A 26,795-nucleotide genomic window follows, 5' to 3' on the forward strand; every position below is an offset into this window, starting at 1 on the left:
CCAGTAAATTTTTAGAGAAGTGACAAAACAAAGGAAAAGGACTTTGAGTATCTAGGGGTAAAAAATTATGGGAAGGCAGATAGACTGTAGTTAAAGGCTAGTTAGTAAAGCTTGTTAATGCAGATTCCTCTGGTGCCCTCTCCAGGCTGATAAGGGTCTAAAGTTGTCTTCAGTGATCAACCTTTGTCTTTCCTGGTAGAGAGGGCAAGAAGCCTTTCCTCTTGTTTAGTGACCAGTGAAAAGTAAATTTATGCCCTACTTTTAGGCAAATGGCAGGGGGAGGGGGCGGGTGGGAGGCGGTGGCAGAGAACTACTTCTCCATTGCCTTCAGCTTAAAATAATCCTTATGCCAAAGTGGCATATTTTGGGGTGGCATATTCTGGTCTCCTACACAGGACATATCGCTGGGTGAGGAGGTAAAAAAATTATTTTTCCTTTGTGTTTTTCTGAATTCTAAAAGTTTTCTAACATTGAATCTATTTTTCATAACTAGAAAACATGAGTTAAATAAAATCCATGCAGCAAAATCACCCGGTTTGTTACAGATAGAAGTAACAGAAAATTACCTTATATTCCTAACCCCTTGGGGTGTCCTCTTGACCACACTGGGCAGATGACCCCTGCTCATTGTTTGGCAAATGCCAATCCCCCAAGCTGGCCCTGGTTGTCACAGAGCTTCTCTGTTTCATCATACTCAGTAAGCCAGTGGCTTAGCACTTAGCTGGTTGTGTGACTCATAAATGAGGAATGCAACCAGTGTGGCTAATGGAGAGGGGCAAGAGGCGGGGATAGGCTGTGCCACCAATAATCAGTGCAATATGTGTGCAAGCATTGTTAGAACCTTTAGATATGGTCTCACTTAATCTTTACAATCGCCCCATGAAGGTGGCAGTATTATCTCCATTTAATAGATGAGGAAGTCTAGACTGGGGGGTTAAGAAACCAAAGTTGTAATTTTTGTTTGGCCACCAATGAAAAATGAAAACTCTAGACCAAATGATGGATTTTTAAACTGTGTTTCTAGCAGCGCTTAGGCTTAGCAAAGATGCCGGGGATAGGAGGAGCTGCTGAGAGGGAAGGACTGGCCATCGGCACCTCAGTTATGGCAGCTCTGCCTTGGTCTGTTTTATGGGTTGGCGGGGATAGCTTCGCGAATGTGCAGCCAGTGCAGCCTCACAGGGCCTGCTGGGCTCACAAGGGGCCCTGCGCTTAGGACCTAATGCTCTGCAGGCACCATCATGAAATCCTTCATAATTTTGTCTTTTAATGTGTGTTTTATAAGTAAATCCAATGGACAATGGAGCGTGTCCCTGGGCTTGGAGCTGTAAATCATACTTGGCCCCACTTGCTGTTGCCTTTCTGCCTCCCTGGGATATATTCCCTGCTGCCTGCTCTTGATCCTGGTGCGTAAGGCCTCTCCTTGCTTCCCTGCTGCCCTCCTCGTGGATCAGCAACTGGATTGCATTGGGAGAAGGGAGAAGGGAGCTGTGTTTCATGTCCTTCAACCCCCAGAAGGACCTGGCCATAGGCATAGGGAGGATTGGGGTCAGGTGTGCCCCTTGAAGTGTCTCAGGTGTGACAAGGGAGTGGCCATCCCCATCCAGGCTGGCAGCATCATGGTGCATTCAGTGGATGGCTCAGTAGGGGCCTCTCACAGACCTTTGACCCAGGTACCAAGTCATGATGCACATAGAAAATGGCAACATCTGGAGGCTGGGTGTGGGGGCTCACACCTGTAATCCCAGCACTTTGGGAGGCCAAGGCGGGTGGATCATTTGAGGCCAGGAGTTTGAGACCAGCCTAGCCAACACAGTGAAACTCCATCTCCACTTAAAATACAAAAATTAGCTGGGTGTGGTAGCGCATGCCTGTAGTCCCAGCTACTCAGGAGGCTGTGGCAGTTCAGTTGCTTGAACCCAGGAGGCAGAGGCAGCAGTGAGTTGAGATCATGCCACTGCACCCCACCCTGGGCAACAGAGCGAGACTCCATCTCAAAAAAACAAGGCAACATCTGTATGGCACACTGGGGGAAACAGCAAGCAAAGGGAGCCCTGGCCAGCCTTGACTCCCATTCAGCAGCCCCAAGGGCTGAAGGCAGTTCTACCCTAGGCTTAGGAAATGGAGTCTCTACCTTGGTCTTGTGCTTCAGACACCCCTTGCCCCTTTCACCCCATGAGCCCTACCCTTCCCACAGGCTGAGTTATCCAGAGGCCAAGGGGACGTATCTACCAAAGCCTCAGCCCTCCTTCAGAATTCATTGCTTTTATTCCCCCAGTCCATCACAGACAAATATGTGGTCTTTGTGTGATTAATACACAACTCACCCCACTTGTGACTCACCCCATGAGTTTAAAAGCACTCAACTTAGTTTGCACCCTGCTCAATCAGTAAGTTCAGCCAGACAAGTCTGCCTTTGGATGTTCTGGCAATGTCAAGTTGCTATAGAAATTTGTAAATGCTTGCAATCAGTTCTTATATGTATCCCACGGCAGACAGTAACAACAGTTTGGTCCCTGGAGGACACTGAGTAGCACTATTCTAGGCTCTTCTGTGGGTGCTGGGACCCTGGAATCCAGTCTGAATGACACCAAATCCAAATCCACACCAAGCCTGCTTCCAGAGTCTTTATGGGCCTGTTTTCCTGATCTCTTCTGCAGGTGTACACTGCCCTAGCCCCAGGCTGTTTGCAGGGAGGAGTGGGCAGAGATGAGACATGTGTACTGTGGTGTTCATACACATGCATCTCAGGCCCCTTTAGGTACAGGATGGAGAAAAGGTGGGAATGGGAAGAGCAGGGGCAGGCTGTAATTGGTGGAGGAAGGAAGCCACAAGGATTTGGGACAAGCCTAGCTGCAGGAATCCATTTGTCTGTTCACCTTGAATCCATCACAGCACCCCAATGTGCTGAGGCCTGCCAGTCAGGGAGCTCAGGACCAGATACTTTCCACTGTGACTTTCAATGTTTTGAATTCTGATTTCTATCCCATGGTCACAGTTGAAAGCTCATTAGCATTTGGCACAGCAAGTGGGTGACACACAGATAGGTGTCCTGTGGACACTGCCATCTCACTGTGTGGGAACTGCAGTCTTAGCAACTCTGCCAGTCAACACCCTCCCGCCCTTGATATACAAAAATACACTGCGCTTCTGATGCCTGCCCCATGGCAAATAATTTCTCAACACCCAGGGAAAGGATTTTGTTTGTTTTTCTTTACGTTTGATTAAAAGCAAGCCCAGGCAAATACCCCAAAGGAAAGAGAAACAAATGACTTTACAATTAAAATATAAACCTACACAATTAGTCATTAAGCATATAAATAATATAACATCTTTAGTAAATCAAGAAGCATTAATCCAAGCGATGAGATACTTTATTTTTCCTCTTAAATTGACAAAGATGAAAACCAGAAAAGAAAATATTCAGTATTTGTCAGGATTTAGGGAATATTGCTGTCTTATATACTGTTGGCAGATGGTCAACAGAAGACAGACTTGTAGAGGTAAATTTGAAAATATATTGCAAAAGAATTAAAAATGTGTATATCCTTTGAAATCTTGAAAACATTGTTTCATAGTCTTCTTATGAAACAATGTTTTCATAAGATGAATGAAAAGTTGATGTCAGTCTCACTCTTGATTTTTTTTTCCTCTTCTGAAGCTGTTCTTGATATCATTGATGTTCTGAAACTTCACTAAGGTCTGTCTTAAGTTGGGCTTCTCTTGCCAAGTATTTGGTAGCCTACTTCAAATTGAGGTTTCACATCTTTCTTTGGTTCTAAGAAATCTTTATTATTTCTGTGAATATTACTTCCCCTCAATCTTCTCTAGCCTCTCATCTACAACTCTTATTAGATTAAGGCTTAATTTACTGGATTTCTACCCTGCATTTCCTAATAATGTTCAGCCCTCTGTGCTACCATGGAGAATTCCTTGGCCTGCCCTTTCAGCTCACTAAACTGCTCTTTCTGTCTATCGTGTTATTCAGCTTCTCTATTGAGGGTTTTTTCTTTCAACATTTAAGATTATTATTTCAAATATCTCTGACTGAACATTTTTGGGTAACTCTTGTCCTCATTTTGTGGTTATATTATCTCCATTTTTCTGAGCAGATTGACTATACTTATTGAAAATTCTTTTCTGAATACCATATTAACTCCATTTCTTTTGGGGATCTCCATTGCAGAGTTAGTTGCCTCTTTTTTATGGTGTTGGCCTTCCTCAAATGTTTGCTCATTCTTGTTTTTGTACTGATTTTTGTAACTGAAGTTTCCTGCTAGAATGTCATCTGCATCTATTTGAGAGAGCCACTTGGAGAGCAGGGATGGGAACTACTATTGGCCTAACTCTTGGCACTATTTTCAAAATACCAGTCTTCTTAACCTGGGTTTTTCTTTCTCGCAGGTGTCTCCAGCTCCTGAGAGCACTGCCCTTCTCTCTAGTCCCTGCCCCATACAGACTCCTCTATTGTTGCTGACTGGCCTCAGCAGGTGGAAGAGTAGAAAGTCCGGGCTACCTTGCTGCTTCTTGCCTCCCTGTAACTATGGCAGAAACTCTGTCAGCTTCTGACATCATACTTGGCATTCCCTGTCATGCTTCCTGGGCCACTTTTTCTCTTTCCAATAAGATTCTGTTCATCCTTTATTAACTCCTCAGTGTAGTCCTCTCCCTTTTCAGTGAGGCTATTTATTTAAACTTCTATCATTTCTTGGCATTTGTTGTAAAAGGCACACATACTCAGTCCAACACTTTGAGCTGCAGCTATTAAAAAAAATCTCTATATTGGCCAAGCATGTTATCTCATGCCTGTAATCTCAGCACTTTAGAAGACTTAGGTGGGAGGATTGCTCAAGGCCAGGAGTTCAAGACCAGCCTGGGCAACATAGTGAGACCCTGTCTCTACAAAAAAATACACAAAAATTAGCTGGGCATGGTGACACGTGCCTTTAGTCCCAGCTACTTGGAAAGCTGAGGTGAGAGGATCGCTTGAGCCCAGGAGTTTGAGACTGCAGCAAACTATGATCATGCCACTACACTCCAGCCTAGGCAACAGAGCGAGACCGTCTCTCTAAAAAACAAAACAAAATAAAAACCCAACATTTATATAACCTTCAAGCCAGTAATCCCACTTCTAGGAATTTATCCCAAGGAAGTAATTTAGAATAAAACTTTAACCACAAGGTGTTTCATCACAGTAGGATTTATTATGAAAATGTGGAAACAAATATCCAAGCAAAGGGGATTAGGTAAATAAATGATGACATAGACATGTGAAAAATAACATGGCAGAATATTTAATGGTATAGAAAAAAGTCATCAAGGTATCATTAAGTAAAAATTTCAGGTTACAGAATTGTTTTAAAATCTCCTTTTTGTAAAAAGCATATATGTTCTTATAGAAAAGGGTAGCTCTGCATGGTGGGATTTCTGGCAACTTTTGTTTTTTCATTTTGACTATCTTTTTCTCCACCATTTTGGGATTGTTTGCAACATCTGCCATGTGCAAGCTTCTGGTTCCATCCTCTGCTTACCTCCCCCAGGCGTGCTGGAAGATGGACTGCCCTCCAATGGTGTGCCCCGATCTACAGCCCCAGGTGGAATACCCAACCCAGAGAAGAAGACGAACTGTGAGACCCAGTGCCCAAATCCACAGAGCCTCAGCTCAGGCCCTCTGACCCAGAAACAGAATGGCCTTCAGACCACAGAGGTAGGGTTGCAGCCACAGAATCAACTGGGGACTGGAGAATGGGGGCAGGGCTTGCTTCAGGGCAGAGCCACCCAGCAGCTATGTCCAGGGAGGGACCAGGGATGGCTCATCTTGGAAATAAAAAGTCTCTGCCCCACCCATGTAAAAATTGCTGCAAACCCCACCCCAAAACCCTGCCTTGAGGGTTGCTGCTTTTTGTTTCCATGTGTATGTTTGCTTAAGTACAGCTTTATTCAAGGATCTTGTTTTCTGTGGCCACTGTCACTATGTTGATGGTGAGGACTGTGCTGCTTAGAGGAACCAGTCTTAGGCCAGGCAGCTGGCCAGTCTCAGGGGTTGGCAGGGTGGGGAGTGGGCAGAGGAAGGAAAGAGAAGACCAGAGTGGTTGGAAACAAGCCTCGCATTTTACTCAGGCCCTCCAACCAGGTGGGCATTGGAAGGGCCCCCAAGGGTGGCTCTCATAGCAGAATGTGGTGACAGCATCATCCCCAGACTGTTGGAAGAGGCAGGGCAGTGATGTCCCTGGATGTGGCGGGTATCCTTTCTTTTCTCCCAGAGCTATTGTTGGGAAGATCCTCTTATGGGTACAGGAGGGGCAGCCCAGAATGAGCGCTCTTAGTAGGCTGGGCTCAGGCATCTGCAGTCTCTTCCTCTTCCACCCAGTTCCTCCTTCTGACTTCCTTATCGTCCCTATGCCCCACCCCCTTCAAAATCCACTGCTTACCCTAGGCTCCATACCCATTTTCTCCTATCTCTTCTGTCAAAATTATACTGAACCAGGTTCATTCTGTCTGTGCACAGCAAACCGATCACTGTGACAATGGGTTTTGCAAAAGAGAAAGTTTATTCATGAGGCAGCCAAGTGAGGAGGCAGAAGAACAGATCCCAAATCTGCCTCCACAAAGATAGGGTTTAGGGCTATCTATGAGATAAAGAAGCCAGGTAATCTAAGGCATGGGGAAAAATGATTGGCAGTGGGGGAAAGTGAGATAATCAGTGGTCTGTGCTTGCATAGTCATGGTTCATGGCTCTTCACAGGACTCATGTTCAGAAAATGGCTGTGTTTGCATGATCTTCAGGAAGAGTTTTGGCCTTCTGACTTCAAAAGGTCACCTCTTGGGCATTTCTACAAACCCAGTTGAAGGGTCAGTGATCTCAACTGGCTTTAACTGGACAAGAGCTAAGCCCAAGTTCCTGAAAAACAACTTTAAGCAACTGTTACAGTGGTGATCTATATGTCAGATATGTAGTCTGTAACAAAGCTAGTGGATTGGTTAGCTATGGGACTTTTAGCTATATGGGTTTTAAGATTAACTAGAAGTAAGTGATTAAAAGCAAGCAATGCAGGTTAAGTTTGATAGGCTTAATCAGGTTAGCCCCCAGTTCCAAAAACTTGTCCTGTCCCCTCGGGCCAATGCCACCTGTTTTCTGAGAGTACAACTCATTATCTAATGATGGAATTCTTGCTCATATCAGTGAGTTGCCTCTCTAAGTTTTGGTCAGAAAACCTGTTGCAAATTCATCTCTAAAGCTCATTAACTAAAGGCCTTTCAGAAATGACTTAATCTCTCAGAATCTCACGTTCATTATCCACACAATGGAAATAATACCAAAATGAGTGAACAGATGGGCCTCCTCTTATAAACTAGGATATAGATAAGAATGGCAGTAAGGATTAACAGGGGATAGTTAGGCACACAGCACCATAATCCACTTAAATGAAACACTAATGGTGGCCCTGCAGACACTGGAGAAGGTAATGAGGGGTGTAGACTTCAGGGTTGTGGTGTCCTTAATAGAGTTCTGTATTGTCTACTTTGCCTGTGCATTAGGTGGCCTTCTAGAGACCTAATAATCATTGCCATCTCTCAAGACAGTCTGGACCCACAGAACTACGTTCAAAAGCTTGGTGACTGCTCTACCACAGGCCCAGATATTTGTCTTCTAGTCTCCTTCCCACACTTGTGCCCTTACCCTCTGAGCCAGGATGAGCCGTGGTCAAGAGGAAGCAGCTTTGCCTGGTGGATGGCATGATCCATACACTTGTTTCCCCACCTCATTTCCTGCCCCCCTCATCCATCACTTTAAAATTATGTTTTGCAGTTTACAAAGTGCTTTTAAGTCTACTGGCTCCTTAAGTTCCCCTAAGAGCATTGTGAAGTAAGCATTATCCCCATTTTATAGACAAGGAAACTGAGGTTCATTTGATTGAGTTACATGAATAAGGCCATATAAGTGTTGTAGAAGGATGTTGGTAGCTTTAAATCAGAAAAGGTTTCTATTAAGAAGATAGAACATAAGAGCTTCAAGTACATTTTAAAAATGAATAGTGTATTAGTCAGTTGTTGCCTCAATAATGCTGCATAACAAAACACAGCAACATTCAGTTGCTTGAGACAACACCTCCCCCCACCCCCACCACTGCCACCATGGTCAGCTGTAACTTAAAAAGGCTCAGTCTGACTTTTCCAGGGCTGGCTCAGTCTGTTCCATATATATTATTCTGGAAACCAGGCCAAGAAAGCAGCAGCTTTCTGGGGTATATTCTTATGACTATGGCAGAAACCCAAGGGGGCAAAACCAAACTACTTGAACACATTTCGTGTCTCTGCTCACATCATACTGACTAATATCCCATTGGCCAAAGCAAGTTAAATGGACAAGCCCAACTTTAAGCAGGGAAACATACTCTGTCCAAAGTGGAGAGAGAGCAAAGAATTAGGAGCAATAATGCAGGCTACCACATACCACATACATACACAAAGAAATGCAACTCATAACTTCAATGAATTCTTATAAGGTGGCACATCCATGTAACCATCACGCAGATGAAGACATAGAACATTATCACCAGCCCAGAAATCCACAATGTCACCATTCTTCTCACTCCTAGTATTATAGATCAGTTTGGTTTGAGACTTTTATGAATAGAATCATACAAGTGTGAGCTTTTTCATGTCTGGCTTCTTTTGCTCAACATTATCCTTGTGAAAATCACCCATATTGTTCTGAGTTGCAATAATTTTCTCATTTTCATCGTTATGTATACTTCCTTATATGAATACACTGCAATTTACCCATTTTACTTGATAAACATTTGGGTTGTTTCCAGTTTGGGGCTACTGTGAACAATACAGCTTTTAATGTTTGTGTGCATGGTTTGGTGGACAGCACTTCTTTTGGGAATATACCTAGGAGTGGAATTGCTGGGTCATAGGACAGGGGTATATTTGACTTTCATAGACATTGACAAATAGTTTTCCAAAGTGGTTATGCTGCTTTATACTCTAACTAGCAGTGGTTGAGTTCCAGTTATGGAACAAAAGAATTAAAAATCAGTTAAGTTGTGCTTAGTCTGTCTTCCTTGTGGTAGCAACTAATTAATTAATTTATTTATGTATTTATCTATTTATTTATAGATGGGGTCTCACTCTATCACCCAGGCTGGAGTGCAGTGGTTCGGTCACTGCCCTCTGCAGCCTCCAATGCCTGGGCTCAAGCACAGCCTCCCAACTAACTGGGACCATAGGCATGCACCACCATGCCCAGCCAATTTGTTAATTATTTGCAGAGAGGAGATCTCACTGTGTTGCCCAGGCTGGTCTCAAACTCCTGAGCTCAAGCAATCCTTCTGCCTCAGCCTACCAAAGTGCTAGGATTATAGGCGTGAGCCATTGCACCCGGCCACTACCAACTATTTATTCATATGTGGTCTAGGTATGACATAGGGTGCAAAGCACTTTGTTATATTATCTCTTAATCCTCACAATAACTCTAAAATGTTGACATTGTTGTCTCCAATTTACAGATGGGAATTGAGACTCAGATATAGCTAGGGAAAGCATGCCCCCATGCCGCACATACACACACACCCCACACACTTTGGGAGCTCATGGGGCTTTAAAATGGGGCGGGCAGAGTCAGCCCCCATAGGGCTTCAGCAGCAGTGGAAACTGTCACAGGGGAGTGATGACCACACACACCTGCCCAACGCAGCACCCCTGGGCAGATGATGCATATCAATGAGCAGCCTGTGCAGCTTTTGTTTTCATAATTAAATGAACATAGCTGTGTTGTAACTGTTTTCAAAATAAGATCAGGGAGCTAATAACTTTAGTTTTAACGGTTTATATTTAAAAGATAATCAGTGGTCTTTACATCCTGATACCTCACCAGTCACTGGCCATTCTGAGTCCCTCAAAGGCCAACGCAAAGGTTTTCTGTCTAAGATGTTAGTTTAGAAGCTAAGTTTACCTGTGATTGATGCTTCTGTCAGCAGAGCTACCTCATACCAACACTCAGGCAGGCTCTCAACTGCCTACTATTTGCCCAAAGAAAATACTTTTCTTCCTATTCCCTCCTGGGCCTTTGATATACTATTTTTTTTCCTAGTGTGTCTCTTAGACTCTGGGTCAAAGCTTTGTGCATTTTCAGTATCTGGCTCAGTCAGTATCCACTTGCCTCTTCCAGTCTTCCATTGCACCCCTATATGAGCTACTAGCATTTCACCGCGCTCCCCTTAGGCACCATCAGGCCACCTGGTTGGTGGTTCTTTGGCATTTTTTTTTAAAGCTTTCCTTCTCTAGAAGATCCCTTTCATGAAGCATGTGTCCTCATCCACAGGCCTACTGCAGTGCTGCCATTCAGATTTACAAAACAAATTTGTATGTGAAAGGCAATCCTTGTGAGGCCTGGAAAATTTTTTCATCAGTTCCTATAACTACTCTTAAGATTCATTCATCAAATGTTCATTGAGTGCTGTCTAGGTGCCAGGCACTGTTCTAGTGCCAAGGATCCAGGGGTAGAAAAGACAGACATGGCTTTTGCTCTGAAGCAGCTGCTAGTTTTAATGGAGGTGGGTTGGGAGCCAAATAATATAGAATAAATAAAGCATTTATAGACTCTGAATGGTGCTATGAAGGAAGTAGAAGGTCACTAGTCAGGGGTAGCAGCTACTCTATTTAATGCAGATGCCACCTCACGTTTAAACTGCTTTCCAAAGGGTGATGGGGCAACTAATGTTGCTTATGGCTGTGAGCAACAGCACCTTGTGTTTGGAGCCCTTCTCCACTTCATGTCCCATCAAACAAACCATATCTTCCTTTTTGTCAATTCCCTCCAATCCCCCCGCCTTATGCCTGGTGTTAATAGGTGTTAACTGGCAAGAAGATTGTGGCAAAAATGATCTTTCATAAATTGGAACTGACTGTCTCGGTGGGGAGCTCTTTCTCTTTCTTTATTGCACCTTGATTTCCCCAGTCATTTGGGGCCTTACTGACTCCACAGTGTCTGATAAATCATTGGCTTGGTCTCCTTCATCCTACTGCCTACCTGAGCTCAACAAACAACACGAGAGGCAGCGCTGTAGTTGCTTGTCTTCTCCCACTAATTAGTTGTTCAGGAACTTTGGGCTGCCTCCAAACATTTACTCTCTAACCTGAATGTGCCATTTCCTTAGGCTTAGGACTCTTATTCCCCCCCACCCCTTAAAATACCTCCTCAAGTATTCAGCTACAGTAAAAATGTATATGTGGCCATAGCTCAAGTAGAAAAGGCTCTGACATGTGGCTGGCCTTCCAGGGAACTCTCCTGTCTTCAGAAGCTGCATATTTTCAAGTTGCTTTATTATTCTTGACAAAGTGACTGGACCGTGCTAAAGGAACTAGCATGGGGACTGATTCTCAGCTAAGGAGTTTTCTCCTCCTCCTCCTCCTGCCCCCTCCCCCAGTGTCTGGTCAACATCATTGGCAAGGCCTGGCCCAGTCTGGGAAAGACAGGTGAAGGTCCACAGAGATAGGAGACCTGATCAAGACAGGAGGTTAGGACCAGCCCAGGATTTCTCCTGGATAACACTAATATGAGACATATCAAGGGAGAGTTTGGAAAGTAAATATGAGTCTCTCCCAGAAAAACAAAAACAGGACATTAAAAGGAGGGAGCGAACAACAGAAACCTCTGGGAAAACCAAAGAGAGGGGAAGCTATTAGAAGGGCACTTTGGTGTCCTTTCTAGTGCAAGCCTGGGGAAAAAGGAAGGAATTTAGCAATACAGAGATGTGCACCTACTTACTACTGGCTGCTACCTCTTGTAGAGATTTGTAAGACTCGGTATTCATGTAAGGGTCTGCAGTCAAACCAGTTCAACTGGAAGGCTCTCAGGGCAGAGACTGCCTTATTTTTCTTTATATTCTTCCCTTGACTTCTGAGCCTACTTTAGGGTTATGAACCTAACAGGTACTCACTACCTACGTGTTGATTAACTGAGACAGCCTAGTCATCACTCAGATTAGAAAAGGTTCCCATAGCTTCAACCCCACCCATCCCAGCTCTGCACCACTATCCTGTGATGACTGTTCTGTGGCTGCCCAGTTGCTTTTCTAAAGCAGGTTCTGCTGCCTTCCTAATGTCTGATCTTCTATCTGAAGTTCAAGTTGAAAAGCAACAATTCCTTTTGGCACTCGATACAAACTCCCAGGGTGAGTAAGTCTAAGTGTAGATGGGGAAGGGGGCTGCGGTCTGCACAGAATGTGCTCCAGGCTTGGAGGAATCTTAAGAGTTTTACCTGCAGCATAGTCTGACCCCTGCGTTCCGAGGCTAGCAGCTGGCCCTTGGTGGAGTTGCTAAGATCAAATATCCCCTGACTGACCTTGCATTAATGCCGTACAAATTCACAAAGCAGCAGCAAACACATTCACAGAATTTGAGAACAATTAGGGTGTGTTATTGTGTATCTTCCTTTCATGAGACCTGTCTGAAAAGAAGTCAAACATCTGGAGTTGCAGCTGCCAAAGCTCTCGTCTTTAATCTTTTGGGAAGGAAGAGAGGATAAAACTAATATTTTGAAGTGTCTACAACATGCCAGACACACTATGACATCATTTTTAACCCTTGCAACTCTAAAAGGTAAGCAGCATCATTTCCTACCTGGGAAAACAGAGGCTCAGAAACTAGATATCGGTCAACATGGCCCAAGGAGTCATGATTTGGCTGTGTTCAAATTCAAACTCAGGTCTGTCTCCATCTAAGCCCCAAGTTCTTCCTTCCCATTATCTGAAACTTAATGGTGGAGAATTTAGAGTGAGCTTTGGCAGAGTTGTGAGAGGTGGGATATGAAACCTGGGGCCACCATCTTTAGTTTGACTCATCACCCATATTGACATTGGCCTTGAGTTAATTGCATTTGCCTGAGTGGTTTCAGCTGCCTCATTGGGAAAGTGAATACAATAACATTCCCACCTGTCTCTCAGGGATAGGGTAAGGAATGATTAATCATGGATGTAATTGAAATCTTGTAGGAAAGTTCTGGGACACTGAGGCAGGGCAATGCACACAGTTTCTGTTCCCAGGGATTTTTCTTTTCTTTCTGAAGATTTGTCTTCACACATGTGTTCATGGTCAAATTATTTATTGAGTGTCTATTATGTGACAGGCACTAAATTAGAGTCTGGGCAATACTATAAATGAATGAAATAGACTAGGTTCCTACTGTCTTGAAGTTTACAATATGAGGAGGAAGTAAAAAAGAAGTTAAAAAATAAATGTATAATTTAAACTGTGGTTAAAGGCCAGGAAGGAAGTAAAGAATATAGGGAGAGAGAATAACAGAGCCCTATGCTTCTATATGCCTAGAAAATCCCTGCAACATTCCATAAGAAAATATTAGCCATAATTATCTCTGGGGAAGGCACTAGAAGACCTTCTCTACTCTTTGAATTTCTTTTTGCCATAATTATGTCTTCCTTTTATAATTAAAAATACTACTTATACAGAAAAATTGGTGTCTCACACATCATAATCTCAGAAGCCGTGTTTTTCTTTGTTGTATGCGAAGAACTATGAAAAGGTTTGTATAATCCCATGTTAGGTACAGATATATTTGTGGAGTTCAAGCAAAGCTGAGAACATCTCTATTTCCATTTGGGGGGAAAGTGAGAAAAGGCTGAACAAAGGTGTCTGCAGTCTTGAATCCAGGTCTCCAGGAGCAGCCCAGCTGTCCCAGCCTCCACAGGAAATGGGCTGATTATTGACATCTGAACCCCAAGATAAACAAGTCCATCTGGGTCAGAGACTGCCAAGAGGTTATCACGGTCAATGTGGTTACCCTTGAGAAATGGCAGGCTACTTTTAATTAAAGAGGCAGTATCAAGAAGACTAAAATCTATGATTCATGGGGTACTAAAGCTGCAGAAATTAAAATGAAGTAAGGAAAGAGTTGAAAAGCTGTAAAACTAGGTGAGAAGCCAGAGGTGGCCCATTAACAAGAGTCAATGGTGATAAAACTCACAAAACAAGAATGTTAGAAGTAGAGGAAGGATTGGCGCAGCTGCACGAGAAAAAGGTGCTAATTAGGCTCCTCTCATTATGGAATTGGGGGCCATACTTTTTTTTTTAAGCCAGTAATTGCAATAGAAACACATTTTCTTTTCCTGTCATTAAAAAGGTATGGGGGCGTGATGTTAAAAAAGGTTTGGCTGGCTGAAAACTACATCAGAGGGGAAAATATGTTGTATAAAGCATCACAGGCACTGAGGGACAAAATGGTGATTGTTTCTTGTGTTTATATTGCTCTTCTCAGCAGAGGGCAAAACAACTCACTTCTCCAAACTTCTAGATAAAATATCTGGCATTGTGGTTCTTTTTCTCATCTTCTTTCTCTCTCTTGTTTGGGCTTGAAATCTAAGGTTTTTGAGATGTAACTAGATTGTGTTGATGAAAAGAGTCAAACTCTAAAATATTTGAAGAGATTTATTCTGAACCAAATATGAGTGACCATGGCTCATGACACAGCCCTCAGGAGATCCTGAGAATATGTGCCCAAGGTGGTTGGGGCACAGCTTGGTTTTATATATTTTAGGGAGGCGTGAGACATCAGTCAAATACATTTAAGAAACACATTGGTTTGGTTTAAAAAGGCGGGACAACTCAAAGCAAAGTGGGCAGGTGGCGGGTGGGGGGCTTCCAGGCTATAGGTAAATTTAAACATTTTCTGGTTGAGTTTGTCTACAGACCTGGGATCTGCAGAAAGGAATGTTCAGGTTAAGAAAAAGGATTGTGGAGACCAAGTTTTATTGTGTAGAGGAAGCTCTTAGATGGTAGACTATAAAGAGAGCAGGTTGTAAATTTTTTACAGACTTATAGGGGTGGCTGGCTCTTAATTGATTATCTCCTGGATCTGGGAAGGAAGGAAGGAAAACAGGGGAAAAAGGATTCTCTATAGAATGTGGATTTTTCCCACAAGAGACTCTGTGGGGCAATTTCAAGATATGTCAAGAAAATATATTTTGGGGTAAAACATTTTGATTTTCTTCCTTGTTATGCCAGAGTCAGACTGGAAAGTAAAACACAATATACAGGGTCGAACAAAACCTATCTGATGACAATTTATGGTTTGTAGATTGTGACTCCCCAGGCCCCTTAGATAGGAATTTGGGCAAGATAAAAAAAATCAGAATTTAGTCCTCAATTGCAACAACTACCAACCTCTTAAACATCCTCACGGCTGCTTTTGGTTGGGTACTTTTCCGGCGATGTCTCAGATTCAAAAGCTTCTCTTTCATAAAACATTTCTGAGAAAATGCATTGTTGTTCTAATTATTTAATTTGCTAACTTAAATACAGTGTCATTATTTGAAAGTGGATTTGTTTATGGCTTGGAACTTTTTGAGCCCATATCATGGGAGTTACAGAACTCTAGTTTGTCCTTTATCTGGAAGCACGACTTTTAGAGTTATTGTTGTTGCCATTTAGAAGTAGTAGTAGCAGTAGTCATCGTTTCAGTATAATGAGGCTTTATATTTTAATTTGCTGTTTGACTGACATCATCTTTTTACAAATAAAATTAATGTTAATAGCTATAATTGAGATGACTAACCGTCCTGGTTTGCTGGGGCCTGAGTAGGTTTCTGGGATGTGGGACCTTTAGTTTTAAAACTTTTTGGCGGGCCGGGCATGGTGGCTGGCTCACGCCTGTAATTCCAGCACTTTGGGAGGCTGAGGCAGGCAGATCACAAGGTCAGGAGATCAAGACCATCCTGGCCAACATGGTGAAATCCCGTCTCTACTAAAAATACAAAAATTAGCTAGGCGTGGTGCACGCCTGTAGTCCCAGCTACTCCGGAGGCTGAGACAAGAGAATCTCTTGAACCTGGGAGGTGGAGGTTGCAGTGAGCAAAGATTGAGCCACTGCACTCCAGCCTGGCGACAGAGAGAGACTGTCTCAAAACAAAACAAAACAAACAAACAAAACTTATCAGCCCTGGATAAACCAGGATAAACTAGGAGAAGTTGGTAACCCTCTCAATGTTATGTGACATACTTAATTCTCTCAAAGAAAAGTAAAGAGCAGGCATTATTTCCTTCATTTTTCAGATAATAGAACTGAGAGTCAAATGTCAAAGCAACATGTCTTGTTGCAGCTAACTGGTAGCAAAGGCTTGCTCCATGTCCAGATCTATCTGGCCCCAAAGTTTGTGCTCTGAATATTTCTATTGTGCAGGCTTATGATATACAGATTTAAGAAATGACCCTATTGTAATTGGGATTACAATTATATATGTATCTGTGGCTGTTATAGGAATGACTACTTTGTAGCCTCTTAAATAGGCTTGGAAATCCAACTACTGGATTTTTTGCTTAGATTTTTAAGCTTAGAAGTACAGACTGAAATAAAGAGCTTTGTATCATCTGTGTATCATCTTTAATAAACATTTGTGAAATCTTACCAACAGTCTTTTCTACAGAAAAGCACTTCTGCAGTTTGGAACATTTCCATTTCCATTCTGGAAAACCCTCTTACCTCCCACCAATTTGAGGGGAATGCCACAGTCAATTTAGCTCACTTTAAAGAAGGCCTCTGCATTCTATTCCATGCCCCAGTCCTCAAAGCTATTTAGTGACACCCGGAATGGAAGTCAGATGGAATTGGTCTCATAATCACCACGGTTTTCTTTAGGAAACAGAATCACTGCCTTCTTTTCCTTCACAATGCTTTGTGCGTGTGTACATATGTGCATGTGCTTCTGCGTGCGTCTGTGTGTGTGTGTGTTTAGCAGGCATGGGGCAGTCCAATGTGAACTCAGAAAATGAAGTAACTACTGTTGATGAAAAGAGTCAAACTCTGTAAAATATTTGAAGAGATTTATTCTGAGCCAAATATGAGTGACCATGGCCCGTGACACACCCTCAGGAGGTCCCGAGAACATGTGCCCAAGGTGGGCGGGGCACAGCGCTTGGTTTTATATATTTTAGGGAGGCATGAGACATCAATCAAATACATTTAAGAAATACATTGGTTTGGCTCAGAAAGGCAGGACAACTCAAAGCAGAGTGGGCGGGTGGGGGGCAGGGGCTTCCAGGCTATAGGTAAATTTAAATATTTTCTGGTAGACAATTGGTTGCGTTTATCTGAAGACCTAGGATCAATAGAAAATAAATGTTCAGGTTAAGGTAAAGGATTGTGGAGACCAAGTTTTGTTGTGCAGAGGAAGCTCTCAGCCGACTTCAGGGAGAGCAGGTTGTAAAATGTTTCTTATCTGACCTAAAAGGGCACCTAGCTCTTAGTTGACTATCACCTGGATCTGGAAAGGAAGGAAGGAAAAAAAAGGAGGGGGAAAGGGGATTCTCTATAGAATGTGGATTTTTCCCACAAGGGATGGCTTTGCAGGGCCATTTCAAAATATGGCAGAAAAATGTTTTGGGGTAAAATATTTTTATTTTCTTCCTTGTTATGCCAGAGTCAGATTGCAAAGTAAGTCACGATATACAGGGTTAAATAAAACCCATCTGATGAGAATTTATGGTTTGTAGGGCATGACTCCTCAGACCCCTTAGATAGGAGTTGGGCAAGATTAAAAAAAATCAGAGCTTAGTCCTCACTACTCTTAGAAAGAATGTTTTAAAGGACAGGAGGAGTTAAAGACAAATAACAAGAGATGCTTAGTTTCAAGGTCGTGTGATTTTATCAGTTCTCTGCTTTTGGGGAAAAATAAGCCCATAAAAGTCTTTGCTAGCCCTAGTGCCAGTTCAGGCTCAGAAAACCTGAGTGTAAGACTGAGCCCTAAATAGTATTGCCTACTGGTTGTTAAAGCAAGGGTACACTGACAAGTGTGGTGCATTTATTCATTCATTCATTCACTTATTCAAACAAAGTTAAACTGAGAGCTTATGATGTCTCAGAACTGTGCTAGGCACTGGGAACACACAGAGGAAAGCAATGACATCCTATCTCATGAAATAAATAGATAAGACTAAAATTATGTAGAGTCAAAATTATCCTTAAATGTTCCTCAAATCACCCATAAAGTATGATCTTTGGTTAGGTTCCCTAAACGCAGAACCTGAGATAAGGATGTAAGTAATTGAAAGGATGCAAGTAATTCTCATGCAAGTAATTGAAAAAGTACACTCAGGTGAAACCTGCATGGTAATGGAGGAAGCAGGGCAGGGCAGGGGATCAGATTCAGCAAATGTGTGAGTTCAGTCAGGGGAACAGCTGTAGTCTAGCCTCAGCCTGATCCCACAAGGAGCCCTGGGGCAAGCAAAGCACCATGGATTTGTACCCCCAAGAGGCAAAGGGGCAGCCTTTTTTATCCTAACAATCAGGCATGGGATATGGGCCTATCCAGGATATGGGCCTGTTTGGCATTCCTGGAGGAGGTGGTTCCAATCAGATGAGGGCAATTCTCAAAAGAAGGGTGTGCTGTGAGCAGTTAGCAGCCAACAGTCACAGCAGCTGGGAGGGATGCTCTGGCAGAGTAAAGGGGATCTAGAGAGGGGTGTCGCCATCAGCTACACAAGGACACAGGATTTATGTGACATATTAGAAACATACATATCGTTTGCTAATAAATACAACAACAATGGATTTTTCTCCATCAGTGCAATAGTTCACCATTTATTTGGATGCACTACAGAGGAAGTAGTTTGTGTTCAGGGGTCATGTTGTTTGAAAAATGTGCATCTCTCAACACCCAGCACAAGGAGGTGCTCATGCCTGGAGGGGTGTTCCCACAGGATCTGAGGCAGACTATGTTCCCAGGAGGCAGACCAAGATGTCATTATACAGGATGTTAGGAAGTGCCCTTGAGGCCAACACCTGTGGAAAGGGATGATGGAAGCAGGAGTGGGTTAAGGGAGAAGTCCAGCCACAATGCAAGCTGACAACAGCTTCAGCGACCCCTGCCCCATGCAGCTAAATGGCTTGTGGGAGCTGACCTGTTTAGGGCCCAAATGGTCAGACCTTTATGCCCTTCCATTTACCTGCACATTGGCCCATCTTGGGAAGGGCACAAACTTGAGTGAGGTGGCTCTCTGCAGCTGATGCTGTCCCCAGCTGGAGGCTACTTGCTGACTGTTCTCCCTGCAGCGAGGCAGCAGGTCCTTTCTGGAATGGGGCTGGGCAGCAAATAACTGTGTCCATCCACTAGTGGAGGTGACTCACAGGCCCACTCGTGTTCACCCCCAGCACACAATCACAAGAATAGGCACAACACTGCCCCTCACCAATGTTGTTTTCTCTTTTGGGGGATGGAGAGTCAGGGACTGGACACATATACTTAAAGAACCTACAATTTAATTAATGCTTTAATGTTTAATATTAATTCAGAATTTTTGTCATTGGTTTATCCTTAGTTAGAAGTAGATAGTCTATCCTACTTTTTAAGCTTATTTTTTCCCATTTTCATTTAGTGACAGTCATTGTACTAAGTACCTTACATGCATTACCTTATTTAATCCATACAAAAACCTTATGAGAGAGATAATATTATTATTCCCCATTTTACAGATAAGGGTTAGAGAGTTGGAAAAACTTGCCCATAGTGAAATCATATAGCCAGTATTTGAACCAAAGTCTCTCTGACTCCAAAGCTCAAACAGTTAACCACTCTACTAAAGCCAACTATGAAAACTTTCACATTACCCTTTGATGGACCATAGCTCATTCACTCAACAGTGTTTTAATAAACATGCCCTATTCCAGGCTCTGTGCTGTGTTGGTATTAAAGATTCAACAAAGAAACCTCTGATAGGAAGCATATGTGCATGCGTTCTTGTGGGTCATTCTTCCTGACCGTGTGTGTGCGTGTATGTGTGTGTGTGTATTTGTGATAATCTCGAGAGATTACTGCAAATTGTGAGGACCTTCGCATATTTCTGTGAAAGGAAAATAAAAATCTCAGGACCCCAAACTCACTATGGAAAGGGAAAAGTTAAGGTTAGGAGCTAAGCCACCCAAAACTGCCTTCCATTTTGTTCCTAAACAGATAACTGCAAAGATAGAAGGCCACATACCTTCCAGGGGGACTCCCTCACAATTTCTCACAAAGAAATTCCTTGTGGGCCCTAAGATCTTTACCCTAAAACAGAGTTCTGTTGGATTTCACCCCATGTAAATTAACAGCTTATCTTCACAGGTATGGGACAAAGACAGGACTAGGAGTCATCCCTCTGCTCACTTGAGACAAATGCATATTTTACTCATTAACTATTCTATATGTTTCTTTTATCTTATGTAAAAAATGCAAGTTCATTGAGCATGAGACAAATGCATATTTGACTGTTCCTCTATCCCCTCCTTTCACACATAAAATGTGGATTCAGTGAATGCTCATCAAAGCCTCAAAAGAATGTAACTGTTTGCCCCTTTTCTCTACCCTCCCTTTTCCTTTCCTCTTTCCCTTACTGCCCACTCTTTCCTCCTTAAATAGTGAAGTCCTCAAACCCTCTTTGGGAATTTTTGCACAGATCACAAATGTTCCTGTGATTTGTGTTCCTTTTTCCCAGGCACATTCTCAACTATGGCACAATAAACCTCTAAATTGATTGAGACTTGCCTCGGTCATTTTCTTTGGTTTACATTTCCTAGTAACTCAATTCACTGTTTTCAACTTAACAGGCTAAAAGAGATGCTAAGAGAATGTCTGCAAAAGAAGTCACCATTAATGTAACAGATAGCATCCAACAGATGGACAGAAGTCGAAGAATCACAAAGAACTGTGTCAACTAGCAGAGAGTCCAAGCAGAAGGGCAGATGGACTTCTTCAGTGTCCTTCACGGCACTGGATCCCATCAAAGAACCTTGAAGAAGTCGCTGCCCCTTGCTGGACCTGAATGCTACTGAGTCCCTGGCAAGACTGTCTTACCTGGCAGCAAACTGCTGCCTGATTTGTTGGGACCTTCTGAGCCTTCTACTTATCATGTAAATGTATTGGCACAGTGCTTACATATGTTAATAAACTGCAAATGTGCAGTTCAGTTTGTCTCTTTGCAACTCCTGTAATACGGTCTGGTGTAAAAGTAGTGAGTTAAAGCTACAGGTCAGTTTATGAAACAGAAAAGTAGGAATGCATTTTCTAGGTGAAAGAGTCACACCTTAGTGCTATAAGTCTCCTGCCCATGATAGTGTATTCTGTTTCAGGCAAGCTTATTCTTTCCTTCTTTCATTTTAAATATATTGTCATTAAAAATCTTACCAGGTTCACTTAAAAGCTGGCTTTCATCCAACTCTAAACCTACGTATTGAAAAAAATCAAGGTACAGGAAAACTCCTTGTTATCCTTGTTTCCTTAGCTTGGTATGAGACAGATCGGATCCAGTTTCCCATGCACCAACCCACTGCCCATGGCATGTCTTTGGGAGGTGTCTGTGAAGCAGTCATACCTGCTCCTCATCTGCCTGGAAAGTCCTCCTATTCCGGTGTCCATGTGTGCCTCCAGTCCTTAATGTCACCGTGCTTGTGGCCAATGCATCCAAATAAGGATACCCCTCAGGGCTCAGCTAGACATTGCAATTTTGCATAGCTTTCCAGTTCCCTTTGCTTGTCTTCTTGACTGTCTTCCCTCTCTATCAGGGTCACTTGCAATTGTTAATCAAAGACTGAACACTGCGTAGGAGAGGGAGATGATCCAGAGACATGTGGCAGCAGGCATGGCTTCCCCTTGGCCTCTCTGTACACTGACCCAGGACTGTCATTTTGGCATCTGCAAAGGAATCACTTTAGAAAGCCAGCACCTGGTTGATGTGTATTCATACTGACATTAGATTGACGTGCACTGCATTAGAAATGAGGTAGCTGACACAGAAAAAGGATGTTTTGATAGGAATAATTTTCTAGTATGTCTTGAAACATGTTCATCTGGAAGTATTTTCCTCCAAAGTAATGTAGCATGATTTTTCAAGGATTGTTAACATGCCTGGGATTGGGAAAGATAGGACTAAAGTTGTGCCAAACTATATCAATAAATTCCATGTTTAGCAGAAATAGGCAGCCTATTGGTGTTATGTTTATGTAACATAGTCCAGAGAACTGACATGCAGGTCAAAAGTCAGATACGCAACCTCCTTATCTGCTAACTCTGTTATTCTTCAAACACAAGTGGGTAGTGTCATTTTACCTTCCTTCCTTCCATTGGCAGATTGTATATTTATTCACTAAACATTAAATGTCCATCCTGTGCCAGGTACTATGCAGATGTTGAGGGATTTGGGGTCTGGTTAGTCGTGACTATCTATCCTGAATCTAACAGTGACTTCATAACTAGGAGACTGAATTAGACCCTTAAGGTATAGTGTTTGTTGCAAATCACTCTGCAATGGAAACTTTTATATTCAGGGTAGGTTTGTATCTTAAACTAGGTGTTCTAATCAATGTACAAGACTTTACCATACACGAAACTATAGTTTTTCTAAACCTTCATCATTTTGTGATTCTTTGAGAAAGGGCTTTTAGGAACTTTATGTTCTAAAAAATGTTTTTAATAATAATAAGATAAAAGAAAAACCTGTGATTCATATGTCCCCACTGGCATTACTCAGCAGGAGCCCCCAGCTGCCAAAGGTTGGCAGTGATCCTGCAAGTTCAAGGGCTCTTTCTCCCTGGGGATGTGCTTTGTGGCTTCTCTTTACAGCTTTGTTTCTGCATCAGTTCACTGCTGCATGTTGTTTGGAATTTATCACCTTAAGAAAGTGTCTCTGTTTTATATAGAAACACTTTCTCACTTACAGGGGAGAAGGAAATGCAGGGCACATGATCTGGCCCTCCCCAGAACAATCTGGATTTCATGGAGACAGCAACCAGAAGTTAAACCATGTGACTAAAAATGCATCTGGCTACTTTTTCATGTATGTATGAGACAGAAACTAATCCTTACTATCCTATTAGGATAACACTTTTCATTGCAAAGTTTGTGTCAATAAAGTCATTAATTTTAAACATATATGGGCAGTTACAGAGAATCTTTACTGAAACCTTAAATTTGTATGCAGAACTATTTAGACTATTTTTTAAAAATGAAGACATTTTACGTAAGTGAACCCTGTGAATCCTCCAAAAAGCCTTGTGAAGTAGGTAAGAAGAATGCTATTAGCACCAATTTACACTTATGGAAATATTTATAGTCCAGTCAACTAGTACTTTTGGTGCAGAGATTCAAGTGGGGGAAGCCTGTCTGCAAATTCAGTTCTTTTCCTGCCACCACATGGTGCCACCATGGCAAGAAGGTCTGGTGTAACTGAGAGATGAGGCCATTTAGAGGGGAATTGTCATGGAGCCTCAGGCTGGGCTGAGTCCAAGTCTAAAAGGACAATTGGGGTGATTGGAGGGGGCTAGAGAGAGAGGATTGAAGAGGGCTGGTAATGAAGATAGTGATTGGAAAGGGCCAGTGAGTTCTCAGGGAATTTGGTTCTGGTCCAGGCTCACTTATCCCTCCAGAGAGAGTGACCTTGACCTGGTATGAGAGGTCAGAACACTGAGAGGGACTTTATAATTCAGAGAAAATAGAAATTGCACCCCTTGGAATATCTGCTTAGACCTAAAGGTAAGGGAAGCCAGGGACCTCCCACGTTGCTGCCAATGTCCTGAGCACAGCTTGGATGTACAGGTAAGAGAGAGTAGCCCCTCACCCTTTATTCATGGCCCACTTTCACAGTGCTTTCCACAACCCACCCCCACCTCCCAGGGTACCTGAACACACCCCCGTTTGCACTGCCTGTCTGAGTCCTGCTAACCTGCATCTGTTTTTGATCCTCACCAGCCAGACTTGCGGGCTGCCCCATGTGACACTGAAGTGCATCCCATTCACATTTGCTGCTCTAAGCAGGGTTCACAACACTGGAAGCTCCTCTGCTGAAATCAGGTGACAGAGCTGCTGTGTTTAGCTGTCATGGTGTCAAAACTTACTTAGGAATTTCACATAAATAGCCAGCTGTGGCATAGACTCCTACTTTAGAACTCCAGTATCCATCCTTCCCTTCTTTCTTAGTTGAGCACATGTCCACTTAGAACAAACATTACACTTTCCAGCCTCCCTTGCAGCTAGAAGTTGCAGCATGATTAAGTTCTAGACAATGAAATGAAATAAAAGTGAGGCATAGAAGCTTCCAGGAAGTCAGGCTCTTTCTTTCCCCTTTTGCTTCCTGGTGTGCAGAATGAGGAGGTAATGGCTGGAGCTACCTCAGTCCATTGGGCCATAAAGCAACTTCGAGAATGAAAGCCATGCCAAGATGAGCAACAAGTTAGAAGAAGCATGGGTCCCTAATTCCATACAGTTTCATGAGTCTTGGACTATATACCACAAACCTCTTTTTGTGGGAAAGAAATATACTTTACTTCATTTAAGGTGCTGTTTCAAATGATTACTCACAGCCAAAACTGATTCTTTTTCTTTTCAAGTCTGAGAAATTGAACAAAACTAATTCTAATTTGTATGCATATACTTCCATCTTTCAAAAAATTGGAAGATCACTCACCCTTGGGGCCTTGGCTGCTTGGCCACATCTGGCTGGAGCTGATGAGTCTGCATTAGCTGGAGCTGGGAGGGTCTCCAGATTGTGATGGTCGCAACCACTCATTGTGGCTTACACATGGTAACCTCCCCATTTCTGTTACCTGCCAGAACCCAGAGACATTTGAGCTTGTAACTCCTGCTCCACTGTATGTTCCCAAACATGTTGTTTTTACACTCTTTTCAGGAGTCATTGAGATATACAAGGTCCTTTTCTCCTGTTTCACCAGTCTGGGAAGTGGCCAATCTCAGGAGAATTTTCTGAGCAAATTATGAATATTACCTAATATTTAAAATCATGCATTCACTTGCTCATTTATTTAATCCAAATGTATTTACTGAGACTCTTCAATGTGCCAGAAGTTGGGATGTGGTGAGAGATACAACAGATCTGGTCCCTACCCTCACGGAGATGGCAAAATAGTAGAGGAAACAGAAAATAACGACATAAAGAAATAAGTCATTACAGTAATTTAAGATGGGGATAAATGCTGAAAACAATGTTAATAGGAGAATGAGCTGGATGGAAGCAGGAAGCGAAGCAGGAGACCGTTTAGGAGGCTACAGCTATAGTCCTGGGAAGAGATGTCAGTGCAAGGAATAGGGTAATGGTTACAAAGACGGATGAAAATAGGTGGATGCTGAGAACATTTTGGAAATGGAAACATTGGGACTTGCTGATGGACTGGGTGTAGAAAGTGAAGTCAAGGGAGAAATCGGGGTGATTCCTAAGTTTTTTGGTTTGAGCAACAGGGTTTTTGGCAAGATAGGGGAAAACAGGGTGGGAAAAGTTTTTTTGGGGAGGCAGTGAAAATCAAAAAGAACCATTTTGGACCCATTAAGTATGAAATAACCAAGGGGAGGTGTCCAGTAGGGAATTGGATGTACGAGTCTAAAGTTCAAGGAATTGGTCAAGGGTAGAGCTGTGCATTTGGGGGTCATCAACACATGGAAGATATTTAATGGCACAGGAGTTAGTTCACCTGATGAGAAGCTACTGAGGAAAGTCTAGGGCTGTGCCGGGAGACACCCCAACATTCAGGGAGTTGGTGGTGGAGGAAGAGTCAGCAGAGGGTACTGAGAAGTGCTGAGGCAGTTAGGAAGAAAACAGGGAGCTCATTTACTGAAGCCAACATTTAAAAAAAAATGTTTCATGAAGGGAGAAATGGTCAATCACGGTGAATGCTGCCAAAAGGTTAAATCATGTGAGAACAGAGATGTGACTCCAACTAGCACCATGAAGGTGACTGGTGATCGTAACAAGAACAATTCCAGCAGAGAGGTGGTCATAGAGCCAGACTACAGAGGATGATGATGGGAGGGGTGGTGAGGAAGTGGAGGGAATGAAAAAAAACTGTCTTTTGAGAAATGTTGCTATGAAACAAAGCAAAAAAAGGCCAGCAATTGGAGAAAGAGATGGGTCAAGAAGAAGTTGTAAAACGTGGGACACACTAGAGTATGTTTCTCAACAATTGCAAGGATTCCTTAGGGTGAGGTTGAAGCTGGAAGGGTAGGGGCATTATCCACGGAGTAAAAAAGTCCTTGAGGAAGTGAGAAGAGAACAGATCCAGGGCGCAGGTAACCACATTGAAATTTAAAACCTCTGTATGATAAACATTCACATAAAGATGAATAACAGTCTATTAGAAGATATCTACAGCCCATGTATCAAAGAGTTAGTATAGTGATATACATTTTAAAAATGAGAATTTCATAAGCAAAAGACAAATGACCAAGAGAGAATAACATGAACAGGCAGGAGGAAAGGTGAATGGCCAAGAAAAATACAAAAAGATCCTCAGTGTCATCAGTAATTAGGCAAATTTGGGTTTAAAAAAAAGAGATGCCACTTTTTAACCTATCTGATTAGCAAAGTTTTTAAAATGTGATAATATCAGTGTTGGGAAGGGTGTGGGAAAGAAGTAATGTCAGACGCTGCTGGTTGAAATGGAATTAGTGATACTATGTTGGATGGTGTAGGGCAGACAAAGCTTTACCTCTACCTTCATAGGAACCCCGGCAGGGCCTGAGAATTAGATTGACACAAAACAGACTAGCAGGAGAGGAACATACAGATTTACTTAATTTTAAGTTTTATGTGAGTTGAGAGACTTTATAAAGAAACGACGGCCCAAAGAAGTTGCAAAATCTCAATGCTTTCCTACTATGTTGGACAAAGTGAGGCAATTGTGAAAAAGTAATTAAAATATACAGGAAAGCTACAGAAAGATAAGAGTTGTTTTAACAAAATTCGATTGTTTACAGAGAATTGTCTCTGTCTCTGGTGATAAAGATATTTCTTTCCTCCTGGTA

The 26,795-nt window shown here is 42.6% G+C and overlaps 1 protein-coding gene and 1 long non-coding RNA gene across 11 annotated transcripts in view; one reads left to right on the forward strand and one right to left on the reverse strand.

The window, feature by feature from the left end:
• Window positions 1-26,795, reverse strand: part of LOC112204210 (uncharacterized) — a 166,132-nt gene that overhangs the window by 74,430 nt on the left and 64,907 nt on the right. Inside the window, exons 4-6 of the long non-coding RNA XR_010159320.1 lie at window positions 24,448-24,586; window positions 18,961-24,038; window positions 567-18,796 (exon numbers count right to left, since the gene is read on the reverse strand). This is a non-coding gene — a long non-coding RNA (uncharacterized LOC112204210). The remainder of the gene's footprint in view (window positions 1-566; window positions 18,797-18,960; window positions 24,039-24,447; window positions 24,587-26,795) is intronic.
• Window positions 1-26,795, forward strand: part of BAALC (BAALC binder of MAP3K1 and KLF4) — a 114,794-nt gene that overhangs the window by 68,428 nt on the left and 19,571 nt on the right. For 4 of the 10 annotated variants that reach the window (XR_010159314.1, XR_010159315.1, XR_010159316.1 and 1 more), the window contains 2 exons: window positions 5,538-5,704; window positions 20,597-22,916. Coding sequence is in view for 2 of the 10 variants with exons in the window: in XM_001155565.8 (XP_001155565.4) it covers window positions 5,538-5,704; window positions 20,597-20,707 (278 nt within the window). In the remaining 8 variants the exon portion in view is untranslated. Of the gene's footprint in view, window positions 1-5,537; window positions 5,705-20,596; window positions 22,917-26,795 lie in introns of those variants that run through there. The other 6 variants (XR_010159317.1, XR_010159318.1, XR_010159319.1 and 3 more) reach the window with 3 other exon arrangements.

Source organism: Pan troglodytes, chromosome 7, assembly GCF_028858775.2.
Source record: "Pan troglodytes isolate AG18354 chromosome 7, NHGRI_mPanTro3-v2.0_pri, whole genome shotgun sequence".
Lineage (NCBI taxonomy): Eukaryota > Metazoa > Chordata > Mammalia > Primates > Hominidae > Pan > Pan troglodytes.